The sequence below is a fragment of the Notolabrus celidotus genome, chromosome 3 (assembly GCF_009762535.1).
Source record: "Notolabrus celidotus isolate fNotCel1 chromosome 3, fNotCel1.pri, whole genome shotgun sequence".
NCBI lineage: Eukaryota > Metazoa > Chordata > Actinopteri > Labriformes > Labridae > Notolabrus > Notolabrus celidotus.
In genome coordinates, this window is record NC_048274.1 from 1,494,757 (window position 1) to 1,513,116 (window position 18,360).

General features: G+C 45.1%; 1 protein-coding gene and 1 long non-coding RNA gene across 3 annotated transcripts in view; one reads left to right on the plus strand and one right to left on the minus strand.

Annotated features, from left to right (window-relative positions):
- The first annotated feature begins 14,657 nt into the window (after nt 1-14,657).
- On the plus strand, nt 14,658-15,219 carry LOC117810203. 2 transcript variants are annotated; one of them, XR_004630734.1, is made up of 3 exons: nt 14,658-14,768; nt 14,920-15,022; nt 15,104-15,219. It is a non-coding gene; the product is annotated as an uncharacterized LOC117810203 (long non-coding RNA). The 2 variants fall into 2 exon arrangements; XR_004630733.1 differs by having other exon boundaries at nt 14,985-15,022.
- A 1,675-nt stretch (nt 15,220-16,894) lies between these two features.
- The window catches only part of LOC117810195 (high choriolytic enzyme 1-like), a 6,261-nt gene continuing 4,795 nt past the window's right edge, over nt 16,895-18,360 (minus strand). Inside the window, exons 7-9 of the mRNA XM_034679887.1 lie at nt 17,750-17,831; nt 17,497-17,621; nt 16,895-17,411 (exon numbers count right to left, since the gene is read on the minus strand). Of these exons, the coding sequence (XP_034535778.1) occupies nt 17,410-17,411; nt 17,497-17,621; nt 17,750-17,831 (209 nt within the window). The 3' untranslated portion in view covers nt 16,895-17,409. The remainder of the gene's footprint in view (nt 17,412-17,496; nt 17,622-17,749; nt 17,832-18,360) is intronic.

Here is an 18,360-nt window from a genome sequence, read left to right on the forward strand (position 1 = left end):
AGCATCTCCTCCTCGCTCACAGACTCCCCCTCCCGTCTCTGCGTCTCTGACAGCTCACACATCAGTTTTCTACCAGGAGCAAGAAAAAATTCAACACCTCAAATCTCCCTGAAGATTTAAAAAAAAAAAATCTCAGTATTGCACATGCATGAGCAGCGTCTCAGAAAGAGCAGGGCGCTTCTGTCATGCTGGTTTTATTTTCAAGACATTCAATAAATCTGTCACTCAGCCTTTGAATCTGCAGATCAGCCTTTAAAGACATGCACATGGTTTATCTGGAGCTGTGGATGTGTTACAAAGCAGAGTTCTCTCAACACTTACTCTCTTTGTCCAAAGATTACTCCATATTTCTGGTGTATATATACAACTTTGTGAACATGGAGTGTCTGGAGAACCAAAGCTAAACTGCAAAGACTGAGACTCCATTAAATGCAGGAATAAGGCAACCAGCCAAAGAACCACCACCTCCCCCTACGAACCAATCAGTGACACAGTATTACTGCATGTTTATCTTTAGCACGATATCAATATTTCATGCTTTAAAAAGAGAATTATCATCAATACTGGTATATCATGAGAGCCCTACTAGAGTAGTTCGACCCCAGCTCCTGCAGACACATGCAGAAGTGTTCTTGGGTAAGACACTGAACCAAAATTACTCATGGGGTCAGCGAGGTGTGTGTGTGTGTGTGTATGAAGGGGTGAGTGTGATGAGTCGTGTTAAAGGTGACATATCACGCTTTTTTCATCAACATTGGTCTAAGAGGTCCCCAAAACATGTCTTTAAAGTTTATGCTCAAAAAAACACTTTGAAATCAGATTTTGGTCTGCCTGAAAAGCCCTCTTCTTCAGCCCTGCTCAGAACAGTCTGTTTTCTCTCTGACCACGCCCCCTCAGGAAGTGGGTGTGGCCTCGGCTGTCCAGCACGTTGATCTAATGTTTACATGTTGGCTGAATATACACGGCTGCTCAGTGATCACGTTACTTCAACCCTCTGAATCTGATCCAGAATCTGATCCTGACGGAGAGGCGCCTGCAGCAGGACCTTTCTGAACCATTGGTCACAGATTTAGTGTTTCTTGTTGTTTTATTTGTCAGTATGTCGACGTGTGTCTTGGTACACAGCTACCAACATGTAGCTATGTGGCTATGCTAACTAGCGCTAGCACTTATCCATGATAAATAAAAATCATCCACTAGATCTTCAAATCTGCAGACGTGGGGAGTAAAACCGACCTCTGTGTTTATTAAGACAGCCTACAACTAGCATGCCTCCCTCCTAAGCTCCTTGTTAGCACACATGTGTGCAGGGAATGAAAAACGGAGGAGGGGTTGAGTTGTATTTTATACAGTCTATGGGCTGAACAAGCTCCGAGCTCTGACTTCCTGTTACAGACCGGATGGCGTATGAAAAACACTGAAAACTGAAACGGCTGGTTTCAGCACACATTTACAGAAAGGTGGAGAAATCAGAACAGGGGCAGAATGGATTCTTTGCATTTCAGGGGGGTTGTAGACAGGGACACATATTTCAGATAGAGAACCATTAAAAAGTCCATTTTGCATGATATGTCACCTTAAAAGCACTTATGGCTCGTTTCCACCAAGAGGTCTGGTATGGATCAGTACAGTTTGGTAACATAATAGCGTGACATCATGGCAGCGCGACACAGTGTACCCCGCTTTAAATGCAACGAAGAAGAAAAACAAGAGGACAGTCTGCACCTCCGCGGTCGACCATGGGACGCTGTTTCTTGACGCCATTTTCCAAACATAAAAAGTTATCTTCCTGAAGTCCACTGGAGATTTAAACATGGCGGAGTTATGTGTTATTCTTAATTACCGCTGTCACACAGGAAGTTACGATTCTTTCGACCAATCAACGGACTGCAGTGTTTCTAGCTCCACCTTCTGGGGTCGGATCAGTATGTCTGGCACCCCAACAGAAGGGTACCATGAAGTGGGACAGTACGGCTCGGTAATTTGGGGACCTGTCCCGGTTTCAGTTGATGGAAACGCCACAAAATCTAAATATTTAAAAATAAAAAATGAATATAAATTAAGGGACTGAAAATATCAACAAAACTGAGCAGGGAAATAATTTTAAAATAATTAAAAATAAATTAAATAATAAAACATCATGAAAATTAATATGAAACATTAAAGTAATACAATTATGAAACCCTACTTGTTTAAAAGTCTCATTAATATATTTTATTCTGCTGTAAAAAGAATGTTATATGAGCTCCTGTTCCAGGAGGACCTGCATCTTCTTGCACTCCTGTATCAGGTATTGGGACGTCTAGGGTCTCTTGTTTCTGCAGCTTGACTTTCACTTGACCTTGAGTTAAGATATGCAGAGTTTGATGCTCTGATTTTGATATAATGAATAAGAGTTTGTGTTTTTTTTTCAACATAAATTCACTGTATTCTGAAATAAAAGTGCAGGACAGACTTTGTCCTGTTCGTGCATCGTTCCAGAGTTGTTCCTGCTCCAGCAGAGAGTCAGAGTTTGTTATAATGAGCTTCAAGAGCCGAGACTCTGAGCATGTTTCTGCTCCTACTTTCTCCACACTCCTTAATTCCTCCTTCATCCATCCCCTGCTCATTATTCCCCCGCTCCCATCTCTGGGAATGTAGAGCGGAGTTTATGGTACAGAATCAGAATCAGGTTAGATCCCTATCACAGATCTCTCTCTCTTTATCCTCCTTTCTATGTCTCTCCTTCATCCATCACCTGACACCCTCTCTCTGCACACAGCAACACTCTGTCCGACTTCACAGCACCCATCCTCCTCTCTCATTTCATCCTTCCCATCTCTTCATACCTCCATCCATCCAACCTACAGACCGTGCATCTCTTCTGGCCCCCCTGTGGCACCAATCCCATTCACACCCTGGAAACACCTCGGAGGAACGTGTGTGTATGTGTGTGTGTGTGTGTGTGCAGAAGGGTGTGAGATGAAGAAAGTTGGATACACAATGAGAAAAAAGAGGTGAGGAGGCATCAGGAAACATGATGAGACAAAGTGCTCAGATATTGATTTGATTCAACAGGACAACAAAAAAGAAAAGAGCGACGATGGGAAAGAAAAAAGACATTCTGCTTCATTTTGAATATCAGCTCTCTTTGTGCACTCGCCTCCTCTTTGCTCCATCCATCAAATCCTCTCTGTTCATCGCTCCTCCTCTGCTGCCCAGGTATTAAATCTGAGAAAACAGAGCTGGGACTGTGAGAAGAGAGGAGAGTAGTTTGCCTTCAGGGCAGTCTGACAGAGAGGTGTGCTGCAGAGAATAGCATTACACACTTCTCGCAGGCGGTTGTTCGTGGTCAGTCCAAGAATAGGTGTGCAGGATGTGGAGTGGGAGGCACCATGTTCCTTATTTCAATGGTTTTGATCCTGCTGCAGCTACATCATTTAGCTTAAAGACACATGGACGCTGTGATTTAATCTGTATTAAAGGGGACATATCACGCTTTTTTCATCAATGTATATATTGGTCTAAGAGGTCCCCAAAACATGTCTTTAAAGTTTATGCTCAAAAAAACACTTTGAAATCAGATTTTGGTCTGCCTGAAAAGTCCTCTTCTTCATTCCTCATCAGAACACTCTGTTTTCCCTCTGACCACGCCCCCTCCGGAAGTGGATGTGCCTCGGCTCTCCAGCACGTTGATCTAATGTTTACATGTTGGCTGAATATACACGGCTGCTCAGAGATCACGTTACTTCAACCCTCTGAATCTGATCCTGACGGAGAGGCGCCTGCAGCAGGACCTTTCTGAAGGATTGGTCACAGATTTAGTGTTTCTTGTTGTTTTATTTATCAGTATGTAGACGTCTGTCTTGGTACACAGCTACCAACATGTAGTTATGTGGCTATGCTAACTAGCGCTAGCACTTATCCATGATAAATAAAAATCATCCACTAGATCTTCAAATCTGCAGACGTGGGGAGTAAAACCGACCTTTGTGTTTATTAAGACAGCCTACAACTAGCATGCCTCCCTCCTAAGCACACATGTGTGCAGGTAATGAAAAACAGAGGAGGGGTTGAGTTGTATTTTATACAGTCTATGGGCTGAACAAGCTCCGAGCTCTGACTCCGTGACAGACCGGATATTGTTGTTACGTAACAAAAACACGGAAGTCTGAAACGGCTGGTTTCACACACATTTACAGAAAGGTGGAGAAATCAGAACAGGGGCAGAATGGATTCTTTTCATTCTCGGGGGGTTTGTAGACAGGGACACATATTTCAGGTAGAGAACCATTAAAAAGTCAATTTTGCATGATATGTCACCTTTAATTACAGTTTGTCACATTTTGTCAGAGGAGGCTGATCTCAATCAACCTCATTGTCTCAAAGAGTCACTGTGGGGTGGATTCAGGAAGCAAGTTAAGACACACAGGACTTCCACCAGATCCATGTCCGGTCCATCTCCGATCCGCTGTGGTCTGACTACGGTTCTCTCGTCCGTCAACACCCACCGGTTGGAGCAGGACCGCCGGACAGCTGGAGTCATGTGACCGAGGTTTTCTGGCCATAATCACTGAATCAAGGATTCTCCTCCTCCTCTCCTCATCCATGTTGTCTTCCTGGTCCTTGGAAAATAATCCCCTTTAGAATAGTTTATTAAAAACGTCAATAAATGTTTTTTAACTTTAATAAATTCTTAGAATTGAAGTGATTTGTGTAAAGATGGATTCCAGTGTGTCTGATTCAGTTGTTAGTAGATAGTATTGTGTTGCTGTGTATCTACTGTTGACTGTTTCTCTGCTCTAACGTCTCCAACATGCTTTTCCTCCTCACTATGTCACCATTCTGAATCTATCACTTTATTGCCTCTTATTCCATCTAATATCATTTTCATGGTGTTACTTAATCTTACAAATGAGTGTGTGTTTTTCTCTTGGTGTGTGTTTTATTAGCCTACCACTACTTATTCACTATCCTGAAACACCATGCTGACACAATCCAAACATGAGAAGTGATCAGAGCTGAGTCTCTGTGAGTGCTCCTCTGAGACTCGATCTGTAGTTTAATGTCACGTTCCAGGTGTTATATCTGCACCACACCTGCTGCTGTTAACCCTTTCATTGCAGGCGGAGCTGCCACAGATGAAGTCCAGTCTGGAGGGAGAGCTGAGCCTCACCCAGAGACGGAGAGAGAGAAGGACAGCCTCAAGGTGCAGAATCATCCCTTCCTTTTAAAGCAGATTAAAGCTGCAGGTGTTGTGCCCTGTTAAGGGGTAAATAAGTAAATAAGCCACAGACGTGATGCTTCCTCTTCGGCAGCTTCAACGGGAATGAAGCATCGACGTCAAGGGCTCTCAGCAGCAGCATGGAGCAGGACCTCCGGACGGCTGGAGTCATGTGACCGAGGTTTTCCTGCTGTAGTCACTGAATCAAGGATTCTCCTCCTCCTCCTCTCCTCATCCATGTTGTCTTTCTGGTCCTCTGAAAACCTCTGACCTGTCGACTCCAGGCCTGGCTCCACTCATCATGACTTTGGTTTGTTGTTGTAGTTAAGTGAAATACGATCTGGTGATAACACAGAGTGTTTGATTCTGAAACCTGACTTCCTGTCCCGCTCCATCTGCTCTGTTGAGATTGATGGCAAATATAGCAGTCTTGTGTCTCTGATCCGGAGGACTCCAACCTGCTGGATCAGAGACGCAGCGGATCCAGTGGAAGTTAACACATTGACTAGAATAGAAACCTATCAGATCCGGTGCTGTGACGGATCGGAGACATACCGGACACTGGATCTGGTGGAATTTGGCCGTAACCCTCTTCCATTCCAGCTCCTCCTCTTTTCTGCTGTGTCTGATTTCACCAGTGTCGTATGTATCGCCACTGATGTTCTGTATCCCGGGAGTCTTTGCTGATGCTCTCCCCTCCTCAGGCTTTGGATATTCCGGATCTGGTGGAATTTGACCGTGAACCCCTTTGTCTATTACCTGATTCCAACTGTAGCATGTTAGCTCCGCCCCTTTAAGTGCCAGGATCTTCAAGGGAAAGCCTGCAAGTGCTGTCTTCTGATCGGCTTCCTCCACCGGCAGCAGCACAGGTGTATTCACTCACTGCCTAATTGACCTCTCACTCAGTCACACACTCTTTTAGTTCTGCACCATGCAGGTAAAAGCAGGGTCATGGAAACACTCTTAATGCTCACACGGGCTCGATAGGTTGCACCATAAAGGTGTCAAACAGGAGATATTTTCAAGTTTGAAAGGAATCATCTGCAGCTTTTCACCACAGAAGAAGTGTCAGGTTTCAGAACGTGAGTCTGTGAGTCAGACGACGACACCAGGAGCTCAAAGAGAAGCCGTCTGTCTGCTGTCCACGAGCTCCACAAGCAAACTACCCTATTAGTGCCTCATGTGTGTGTGTGTGTGTGTGTGTGTGTGTGTGTGTTTCTTTGCTCACTAGTTTGGTATACCATCCACCTTCACCGACGCATTCTCCCCTCTTCTCCATTAACGTGCTGTTGCTAAGATACCAGCCACTCATCTTTTACTCCTCCACACACAACCAGCTCAGTGTGTGTGTGTGTGTGTGTGTTTGTGTGAAAAAGATCTCTTTCCCTACCTGCAGACTATCCTTGAGATCCACACACACACATTTCTGTATTAATCATAGCTCTGCATCCGTCCGTCACCTTAAAGGTCGCTGTGTTTCTTTTGATTCTGCCTCCCACTCTCCTGCAGACGCACCCTGGCCCCCCCCAAAGCCTGCAGACGCACCCCGGCCCCCCTGAAACCTGCAGACAAATTAAACCAGAGACTCAGATTGACCTGAGAGCGGATGAGACACTTACATTTACATCCTGCAGCTCTTCAAACAAACGCCTCAGTGCACTGATACAAATATTTGTGTGTGTTTGTGTTTGTGTCCTGGCACTCGCGGCACACAGCCCTCAGTGGAAATCCTGCACCTGAAGGAACAGCTCCCATGAGGCTGTGACAGTCTGCCAGAGAGAAGGACTTCAGAGATACCACACAGTGCTGCTGAATACCAATAAAATAATCTGTGTGTGCTGTTGTAGTGATCTGAGGACCGCACTCAGTGGTGATTTCAGAGTCTGGGGGAATTCACTAAGAATGGATTGCGGCAGCGAATGGATTGCGCATCATTTCCCCCGCTCTCTGCTCTGACTTGAGGTCTAATCCACAAATTGTTTGAATGATATTGAAGCGCAAAAAACGCTTACAAAGTTCTGCAGCTCTGCAGTTTGCTCCAGTTTTGGACCTGATTGTGATCAAGATGAGCTGAAACATCTCCCCTCTGTGCTGCGCAGAGCTGCGTCCTCTCATCCTGACGGTGCAACTTTCTATCCACAGACATGATGAGGTGAACGAAGAGGGGAGGACCTTAATATTTGATTTAGGAGTCTATTCATGACAGCTGTGACACAAATATCAGCAGCTTCCTCCTGCAGCTCAGTCAGATTAAAAAATAAAGAAACAAAACTCTGTTGTGCGTTATGGCACAGCTCAAATATGTGCAGAGGTTGAGCCCCTGACTGATTTAACCCCTGATTATTATAATAACAGTAATGTTGAAGTAATATTAGCAGTCTCTATTACCTGGCTCTCTTACTGATCTTCTGGCTGTGTAAGATGCTTGATTCTGATTGGTCTAAACCCCTTGACAGCGGTTATTAACTTTCACTAACATGAGCGACACCAGAGGCAAACTGATCACACGTCATGTCAAATCAATCCGCGGACAAGAGTTCAGACCATAGACTGTAAATAAAAATGGACAGCGTTGCTCCGCCTCTTCCCGTTGTACAGTTCTGAAGCCAAAAAATCCCTCTCCAGGGCGCAGCCATTGTGCAGCCAGAGCCTGTGAAGCCACTGTAATAAGCTCCGCCCTACAACGTAACGTCACAAGACGCTGTGTGTTTGAAGTTTGAAGTTTCGTTCTACGGCGGCTGTGAATCAAAGGAAACCCGGAAGTAAAACCCTGTTTTTTAAACTCTAATAACTAACGAAAAAGAAACTTTTCAGAAAAAAGAGGCCTTGAACACAAAACAGTCAAATACTTATTACATATAACCACAGCATACGGATGTGAGAAACATTCGTACGACGTGTATTTATTTTTTAAAGTTTGACTGCTCCCTCATTCAAATGAATGGGGGAGACAGATTTTTTGACCTATACTGCAGCCAGCCACCAGGGGGCAGTCACACTGCTGAAAGCCTCACCACCAGGGCCGTATCCGGCACGCTTGGTTCAGACACATTTAGCTTCTGCTTGTTGACACCACAGACCGTAAGGTGAGGTCAAACCGTTAGCTTCCGTTAGCATCAAAACAATGTGGCTAAAACGCTAGTTCTTGTTGAGCATCGTAGTGCGCAGCTGTCTTGTGGCGTGTGGAGCAGAAGCAAAGCTTGACTCGGCTTTGTTCTTATTTATTGAGGCCAAGAGGTTTTATCATAAAACACTTTCATAGTAACGGGACTGCAGATGCCGTGCCTGCTCTCCTCTTTGTCAACATTAAAGACAGGAATGCATCGGACGTGATGACATCACATCTGAACCCACACTATGTAACTTTAAACAGAACATTGCAGTACACTGAGCAAGGGCGCCATCTGGTGACAACACTGAACGGTTCTGGTTGCATGCTAAATCGGCAGGCTACGGACATTTGACTATTGGATCCTGTCTGGGTACATTAGTAACAGCTTCACGTCGGGGTCTTGTCTCACCCTGTGGGGTCTCTATTTCCCATTCCTACCTGCTGATCATACATTATCACTTACTGATGTGCAGATGTGTTGTTTTGAGCTCATCCAGAGGTGGAATTGTTGTATTGATGACTGGAAAAGACTCTCCAGGGACCTCATGTACAAAGGGTGTGTACGTGTAGCGGGTGTGTACTCTCTCTTGCGTTGTGTAAATTTTACCAAGCGAAACATTAAACTTTGGCATCAACAGGCCGTTTATTTCGGTTAGCACAGCAGCTAAAACAGGTTTCTCCAGAACACGAGGACAGGTTACCGCAGACTCCACAGACCGACTGACTGATGTACAGGTGTTACCACTCAAGTCTGCAGGGCCCCAGCAGAGGGCGCTCAAGTTACTTATTGTACATCTGTCTCAGTAGAGAGGTAACATTGATAAAAAGAAGATAAGAGATGGCAAGTGGAATCATCACACCGTTACATACGCACAAAAACCTGGCGTACGCCCTTTTTCACGGCAAAGTTCAGATGTATCAAGAGTGAAATGACCGTGGAAATGTGCGGTGCCTCGTGCCAACTTCATGGCTGGTGTACGCACGTTTCTACAGCTGTTGATCCTTCCGCACAGATTCATACATCTGGATATTTTTGTGCGTACGCCGTTTTCTGGATTTGAGCGTACGCCATGTTTCAGTAAGAAATCAACGCAAATCTTTGTACATGAGGCCCCTGGTCTCTGCAGACAGTCAATACCTCACTCTAGCTGCGTGGAGCTTTCAGCGCTGGTGTTTATGAATCAGGTGTCATTTGCACAGAGAAGAGGGTGTTTTGTTTCAAATGAAGGCCTAATAGCTCATTTAAATGTATGCAAACATCACTAGTGCACAAATATTTGCTCTGCAGTGCGGCTTGTGGTGCATTTGACCCTTTGTGCATGCTGTATGATTTACACAATATCTTTTTGGCGGCGCAAAAGCCGCACAATCCTCCAGTTTGTCTCTTTTCTTCATTTCTTTGTAATCATTTGTGTTGACAAAATTAGCACCAGCGGGCATGTTCAAGTGTTTGTGCATGTGAAGCCCCCTCTGTGTGTTCACCTCTCACACTTCTGCAACCCAACCAATATCACACCCCTGCAGGATCACTATGAAAGTGCAAGGGTGGTATGACTGCAGGGCTGCTACAGGGCAGTGTTGCGGACTCGTGATAGCAGAAAAACAGGAAGAAGTTTTCTCCAGACTCAAATCAACACATCAGCAGAGTGAAGAACTGACAGCAAGAGAATAAAATGGCAGACATGAATGAGCAAACATACTTTTAATCAGAGTTTGATTTGAGTATATTCCCTTCATAACGATTATTTTTGACAGATGGAAGACAATAAAAATGACCGAACTTTAAGTGGTCAGATCGTTGGACATTAAGTTTGTAATCACCAAAGTTTTTATGGATGCTTCTCTGGTTTATTCATGATGCTTATGAGGAAAAACTCCCATAAAACCATCGGCAGAATGAGCCGGGAAGTCATGTAATATTTACAATAAACCAAAGGCTGTAAAAATTCTGCATCTCTCTCTCTCTCTCGCTCCCACACACACACACACACACACACACACACACACAGTCAGACACTGTAGGGATTGCTGGTGTTTGCCTGTACACATTTGTACCCATATGTGAGTGAGTCTGCCTGCAGCACATTAGATGAGAGGGATGCCTTTCAAAATAAAGCTTACTGTGGAGAGCCACTTCATGCTGCCTCTGAAAATTTCTCCTAATTTTAGTTTTTGCCCGGGAAAACGATGAGAGCTCGCTGTGGGGAGAGGAGTCCCAGCGCTGCCGAGTGATGAGTCACTTCAGTCGGATAAACAGCAGAGGGAGAGAGAGAGAGAGAGAGAGAGAGAGAGAGAGAGAGAGAGAGAGAGATGGGGAGTGAGAGAGGGAGGATAGAGAGTGTTTATGTAGACCATCCTGTTGGAGGATGAAGTTGGAAGATATCCAGCTCTCCATGAAATGCTACTTCTGATCCATTTGATGAGAAAACTGCATTTCTCTGTTTGTTGTCCCTCGGCCTCGTGTCCACCACCTCGTCACAACGGCTGCCTCAGATGTTTGTAATCGTGCTCAGTCTGGGTCTTGTGTGGCGGCATAAATCTGACAACTCTCTGAGAACAAATAAGATTCATGCAAGATGGTGAAGAGCTGTGCACGCAAATCTATCCATGCAATTGGTTCGTGAGTGAAAATTTGCAGCCTGTGAGGAGAACCTGTGGAGCATTAATTAAGAACAGAGAACAGACAGTTTCACCAGACATCCTTTAGCCAATCACGGCACAATACCACCAGATCCTTGTCCGATCCGTCTCCGACCCTGTGGTGAAAAGCTGCAGATGATTCCTTTCAAACTTGGAAATATCTCCTGTTTGACACCTTTATGGTGCAACCTATCGAGCCTGTGTGAGCATTAAGAGTGTTTCCATGAACCTGCTTTTACCTGCATGGTGCAGAACTAAAAGAGTGTGTGACTGAGTGAGAGGTCAATTAGGCTGTGAGTGAATACACATGTGCTGCTGCCGGTGGAGGAAGCCGATCAGAAGACAGCACCTGCAGGCTTTCCCTTGAAGATCCTGGCACTTGTGTACCCAAAGACACCAATCTAGCAAGAAAGGAGGGATTCCCTTCAAACGCCGCTCCAGTCTGTCGTCATTAAACAAGGTCGAGTTCAAATGCATTGAACGGTGAGGCCGGTTACGCTTAAAGGGGCGGAGCTAACATGCTATAGTTGGAATCAGGTAACAGACAAAGGGGTTCACGGTCAAATTCCACCAGATCCGGAATATCCAAAGCTTGAGGAGGGGAGAGCATCAGCAAAGACTCCCGGGATACAGAACAGAGCGAACATCAGTGACGATACATACGACACTGGTGAAATCAGACACAGCAGAATAGAGGAGGAGCTGGAATGGAAGAGGGTTACGGCCAAATTCTACCAGATCCAGTGTCCTGTATGTCTCCGATCCGTCACAGCACCGGATCTGATAGGTTTCTATTCCAGTCAATGTGTTAACTTCCACTAGATCCACTCCATTGCGTTCCGGTTGCATTTCTGATCCGGTAGGTCGGAGTCCTCCGGATCAGAGACGCAAGACTTCTATTTTTGCCGGATGCCGGAGCACGACGCATCGATCTCAACAGAGCAGATGGAGCGGGACAGGAAGTCAGGTTTCACCAAAACAAAATGAAAACATCGTATTTCACTTAACTACAACAACAAACCAAAGTCATGATGAGCGGAGCCAGGCCTGGAGTCAACAGGTCAGTGTTGTCTTCCTCCAGAAAGAAAACATGGACGAGGAGAGGAGGAGGAGAATCCTTGATTTGAAGTTTCACTCCACGGCGGCTGTGAATCAAAGGAAACAGGAAGTAAAACCCCGTTTTTTAAAGGTGACATATCATGCAAAATTGACTTTTTAATGGTTCTTTACTTGAAATATGTGTCCCTGTCTACAAACCCCCCGAGAATGAAAAGAATCCATTCTGCCCCTGTTCTGATTTCTCCACCTTTCTGTAAATGTGTGTGAAACCAGCTGTTTCAGACTTCCGTGTTTTTGTCACGTCACAACAATATCCGGTCTGTCACGGAGTCAGAGCTCGGAGCTTGTTCAGCCCATAGACTGTATAAAATAATACTGAATCCCTCCTCCGTTTTTCATTACCTGCACAAATGTGTGCTAACAAGGAGCTTAGGAGGGAGGCATGCTAGTTGTAGGCTGTCTTAATAAACACAAAGGTCGGTTTTACTCCCCACGTCTGCAGATTTGAAGATCTAGTGGATGATTTTTATTTATCATGGATAAGTGCTAGCGCTAGTTAGCATAGCCACATAGCTACATGTTCGTAGCTGTGTACCAAGACACACGTCTACATACTGACAAATGAAACAACAAGAAAGACTAAATCTGTGACCAATGGTTCAGAAAGGTCCTGCTGCAGGCGCCTCTCCGTCAGGATCAGATTCTGGATCAGATTCAGAGGGTTGAAGTAACGCGATCTCTGAGCAGCCGTGTATATTCAGCCAACATGTAAACATTAGATCAATGTGCTGGAGAGCCGAGGCCACACCCACTTCCTGAGGGGGCGTGGTCAGAGAGAAAACAGACTGTTCTGAGGAGGACTGAAGAAGAGGACTTTTCAGGCAGACCAAAATCTGATTTCAAAGTGTTTTTTTGAGCATAAACTTTAAAGACATGTTTTGGGGACCTCTTAGACCAATATATGTTGATGAAAAAAGCGTGATATGTCCCCTTTAAACTCCAATAACTAACGAAAAAGTAACTTTTCAGGAAAAAGAGGACTTGGACAGAAAACAGTCAAATACTAACTACATATCACCACAGCATACGGATGTGAGAAACATTCGTACGACGTGTATTTATTTTTTAAAGTTTGACTGCTCCCCCATTCAAATGAATGGAGGAGACGGATTTTTTTACCTATACAGCAGCCAGCCACCAGGGGGCAGTCACACTGCTGAAAGCTTCACCACCAGCCACCGGAACCTCTCCCTTGGAGTGAACCAGCTCCAGGCCGGGAGAACTGGTTCCAACTCTTTGCTGGTCTAGAACCGCGAACCACTTACGTCAGGGGCGAGGGGCGGGGTCGTCGTGATCAAAAACACAAACAAAACGTGTTTCTGTCATCGTCCTGCAGTGAACAAAATAAAAGAGACTAATGGATTCCAAGGCAAAGCAGTGGTCAGCCGAGGAGACAGGCTGCCGCTGTCCGCCATCGTTGTTGTTGTGAGGGAAAGTTTGCTCTAGAGCTGCTGGGAAAAGCGGTCACGTAAATCTGACGTCATGACGTCCCTCTTCCACGGGCTCAAGCGGGCAGAAAAACAAACGAGTGCAGTGTTGGTTCGCGAGCACCAGCCCAGAAATACAACCCGGTTCATGTTGGTCGAAAAGAGGTAAGAGAGAGCTCGGCGCAGGACTGCAGGGGATCGTAGACGGATCTGGTGGAAGTCTGATGTCAGAATGGAGCATCAAAGGTACTTCCCAGACCTGCCATTCCCCACCTGTCCACCATGCACCCTGCTGACACACCTGTCTCTTATCATCTCATCAGTCCTCAGTGTATAACCTCAGCAGCACTCTCCCCTCCCTCATGCTGAGCACCGATGTTCAGCCATCTGTCCTTTTGCCTGATTTCTTCCCGTCCTGTGTTTTGACCTGCTGCCTGTTAATGACCTTCTGTCTGCACGGCCCCTCTGGACTCATCTCTCTGTTTGGACTTCCCTCCTCAACCTGTCGGTCCCTTCAGTTCCATTTTGCTCAAGTCATTTCTTTCTTCTGAATTTGGATCCTCAGTCCCACTTTGTGCCAAACATCTGCTATTTTCTCCCTTCAGCTGTGTTTGCCAACAATTGGTGAGCACATTACAAGCAAACATTTAAAATGTTTCAAAGCCAAGAGCATCTCCTGGCTCGGTGAAATGAAATGAGCATGAGGCAGGGAGTAGTTTGGTTAGAGGTTGATAGAATAAGGGATGCTTGCATGGTGGAAACCTGCCAGTTATAATAATAATAATAAGAAAGCTCTTTTTAACCCCACATAGAGAAAAATAATATGAGCTAAATTGAATCCATGGGAGATAAATGTTAATCAAACATAGAAAAAGTTCAGTGTCTGGATATAAACCGCTCTCCTTCTAATGGAAACAAACTGAAATAGACGGCGCTGACTCAGCGCTGTGAACGTGTGCTGCAGGCTGCTCTCCTGACACCACTTAGTCACCGTCCTGTTTAACCTGCAGGTGACGCCGTGTGAGGAGGTGTGATGCTGGATCCAAACCAGCTGAGCGAGCAGGACGTGTTTTTAGAAATGTGTGACTGGATGTGTAACTGAGCCGCTTCGTTTGACTATTTCTGCTTTCTGCGTCTTTCCACTCTTTATACTCGGGAGAGGAGGAGCGACTTCTACAAGAGAAGTGCATCTTTGGCCCCAACTTTCATCTGAACAGTAATCCAATTAAAAATGAAAGCTGTCCACTTTTACAATTTCATCACTGAGGTGTTTAAATAATATGAAGTTCAAGATGATGCAGCGCCACTCTACCTTCTCTTTATGATCCTACATGCACGATCATTCAATCACTGTGTTGTTCTGCTTTTGACTGTTGCACAGACTAATGTCTCTTTGCATCTCATACTCCCTCGCACAGCAAAAACAAAACACTGGATGTCTAAAGCTGTCACTAACTTTATTGGTCTGCTCCTCGGCTTCTAGTTAAAGCTTTGAAAGAGAAGACACATCGTAAACTGAAGGTGCATAAAGGGGAGCATTCAAACTGAGCTCTGATGATACTGTACAGATGATTAATGTCTCCTCTCTGTCCTTATTTCAAGTGAAGTCCAGGTGATCAACTACCTCAACCCAATAGCCATCCATCCATCCATCCATCCATCCATCCATCCATCCATCCATCCATCCATCCATCCATCCATCCATCCATCCATCCATCCATCCAGTATCTTGACTGCTTATCCCGTTTCAGAGTCACGGGGGGCTGGAGCCAATCCCAGCTGACTTCGGGCGGAAGGCAGGGGACACCCTGGACAGGTCGCCAACCTTTCACAGCCAGTCATAGCCAACTCTCTAAATGTTTGGATATACATGTACTGTAATACTCCTACGGTAGCCTACATATAAGGACATCCTCAGGTCTCAGAGTCAGGTGACAGACTTCAGATAAAACCGCCTCAGAAAAAAAAAGTACTCTTTATAGAAAGTCTTTGTTTCCGAGTCCTTATTTTGAGTTTACATGTGAGAGATAAGGGTTCAACCCACTCGAACTGACCTCCCAATATTCATGCCTGTAAATGCAGGAAATACGATGTCATCCATCAGACCAATCACAGGGCTTGCAGTTTGTGCCGTGCACGTCAGGCTAGGTGTGTGTGCTTCTTCGTTTGCACAGGGCTATGTAGACCTTCCGGCATTGATAAGACATAGAAATATCTAAGCGACCAGGTTTAAGACATCCAAAGCTTGATCCGTGAGGCAACTGGACTGGTAGAAATTCTTGAAGACGCTTCACCTCTCCTCCGAAAGGCTTCTTCAGTTCTGACCAGACTGGGGAAGAGCTCGAAGATATAAGCCACTAACAGTCGTGGGCTCACACCAGAGACCATGTGACTCTAACGACTCACAGCTGACCCATCACCCTAATGACTGTCAGGAACTAGGTTAACGATTGTCAGGAGGTACTGAATGACTGTCAGGAACTAGACTAACGGCCCCACTTAGGACCCTCTGGGACTCCTGGACACACCCACGACTGTTAGTGGCTTATATCTTCGAGCTCTTCCCCAGTCTGGTCAGAACTGAAGAAGCCTTTGGAGGAGAGGTGAAATGTCTTCAAGAATTTCTACCAGTCCTCAAGCTTTGGATTACCATGACCTGGATGACTGAGAACCTTCACAGACAGGTTGAAGACACCACTTCTCCAACATGCAATGCCCGTTTGAATTCTATCTCAAGAAAGGACACACTCGCACCAGGTATCATGTGACCCCACAGACGACAGATGACCTGAACCACTCTCAGGATTCTGCTAACGACCTCATGTGACTACCATTTGCACCAACGACTCTTAGAGGCTTCTGTTTTCTGGCTCAGCCTGGTCAGAACTAATGAAGCTTTTCGGAGGAGAGGTTAAACTTCTTCAAGAATTTCTAAGTTCAGTTGTCTTTCAGGATCAAGCTTCGGATTACCATGACCTGGATGACTGAGACCCTTCAAGGACCACAAGTCAAACTGTTCCATGTCTTAGCACGGCTGAAGAGACTCTTCTGTTGTTATTGACTCCAAGCTCTCCTGACAGCCTTTAGAAACTTTAATGACACTGTTTGTTATGTTTTCTCTCTCTAGTTCTCCAAGGTGGGCTTTAAGACGGATACTGCAGCCAGTCACCAGGGGGCGCTCTAGATGTTTTGGCTTCACTTCAGTCTGTAACTCTTCCTTTTGATACACGGTGCATTGTGACACTTAAATCAAAATATATACACTGACTTTGTCCTGCATCTGTTCTGAAAGAGAAACCCTTCTGTACTCTGGAGCTCTGATAGTGCCACTGTTAAGCTGACAGAGTTATACTGCCCCCTTGTGGTGAGGGAATAAAATCACAACTTTCTTCATTCATTCAATATGTTTATTTTTAAATGATAGAACAAGACATTCATTGATGCATTAAAATGCAGGATGAAGAAAAGAAGGAAAGAAATACAAATAAGGAGTGATGTGGACTTAGAGGGCTCTGTTAGGAGGTAGTTCAGATTATTCTATCTCACATCTAGTGTTGTTTCATCCAATTAGATTGTGTATAATCATATAAAGATGCCTTCTCAGTAAAACCACCATGAAATCATAAAGTTTAAATTAAGGAAGTGAGAGGTGTAAGTTGTTAAATACAGGTCACAGCTGCAGCGTCTGAGCTCAGCATGAGTTGTAGTACTGTCCGCCTCCAGTAGGGGGCTCTGACGGTTCTACACACTGCATGAAGGCTGACTACTTCAGCCTGCAGGTGTTGTAGAAGTCCCTGCACAGGTGTGACCTTCTTTTATTCATGTCATATATTCAGGAGAGGTGTTTGTGGTTTTGAAGTGTCGGTGTGTCAGCCTTTAGTCCGTCCTTTCCGTCAGCCATTAACCGGTTCTGGAGGAAAAAAACAATAACACAGTGATTAACAGATGGTGGACACTTTGGAGAGAATAAGACAGATCAATAACTGTTGACTCACAGCATTGGTAAAGCTTTTTGACACGGTCAATATCGTTCTGGCTCATTCTTGAGGCCTGTCCGAACATCAGGCTGGGGTTGCTTTTTGCAACGATGGTGGCCTGACCGTTTCTGGAGAAGGCGAAACTTGAGGAGGGAACAAACACAGCAGATTTAGTACACACACACAAACACACACATGTGAACACTGGCTGTGGACTCACAATACATCTTGACGGATTGATCTGAGGAGTATTTCTCAGCCAAAGACTTACTTGCTGTAATGCATGACAGAGTTGAAGTCGTATGGAGTTTGCAGGTTGTTGGTCTGCTCCTTCCTGAACTGTGATTCTGCTCCTGCAAGAAGAGACAACAGGCAGAAGAGATTGGTTATCAAATTGTCCTTCTTCAAACTCTCACACAGCTTTGTGACTTTTCTACTCTGCGTTCATTCAGTCTGTGTTTGTGCAGGTTTCTGGAAGCTTGCAGACATAGACCAAATGTTGTTGCACCTCCAGAAACATAGGGGGGAGTGTGGCGCAGTGATGCCAACAGTTTAAGTCAGACCAGCAAAACATAAGGAAGAAGAATACTCTGGAGATTATAAACAGATTTAGTTTACTGATATTTAGAGAAGTTGGACGGCAGTGAAGGAGAAGAGGAGGTTTGTGCAGGACCGGTCCGTCTGAGTCGCCCCCTAGTGGATGTTAAATGTCAGTCCCAAAGTCAAGGATGCAGACGTGCAGTTTGCATACTTTCTGTGGCTCGTTTACTCAAACTGTAAGACCTCATAACTTTGGATATTCATGTTACAGTTTGCTCTGTGATGTGAGGTTTCATCCATAAAAATAATGTGATGTGTCGAGATTATTTTGCAGCAAAACTA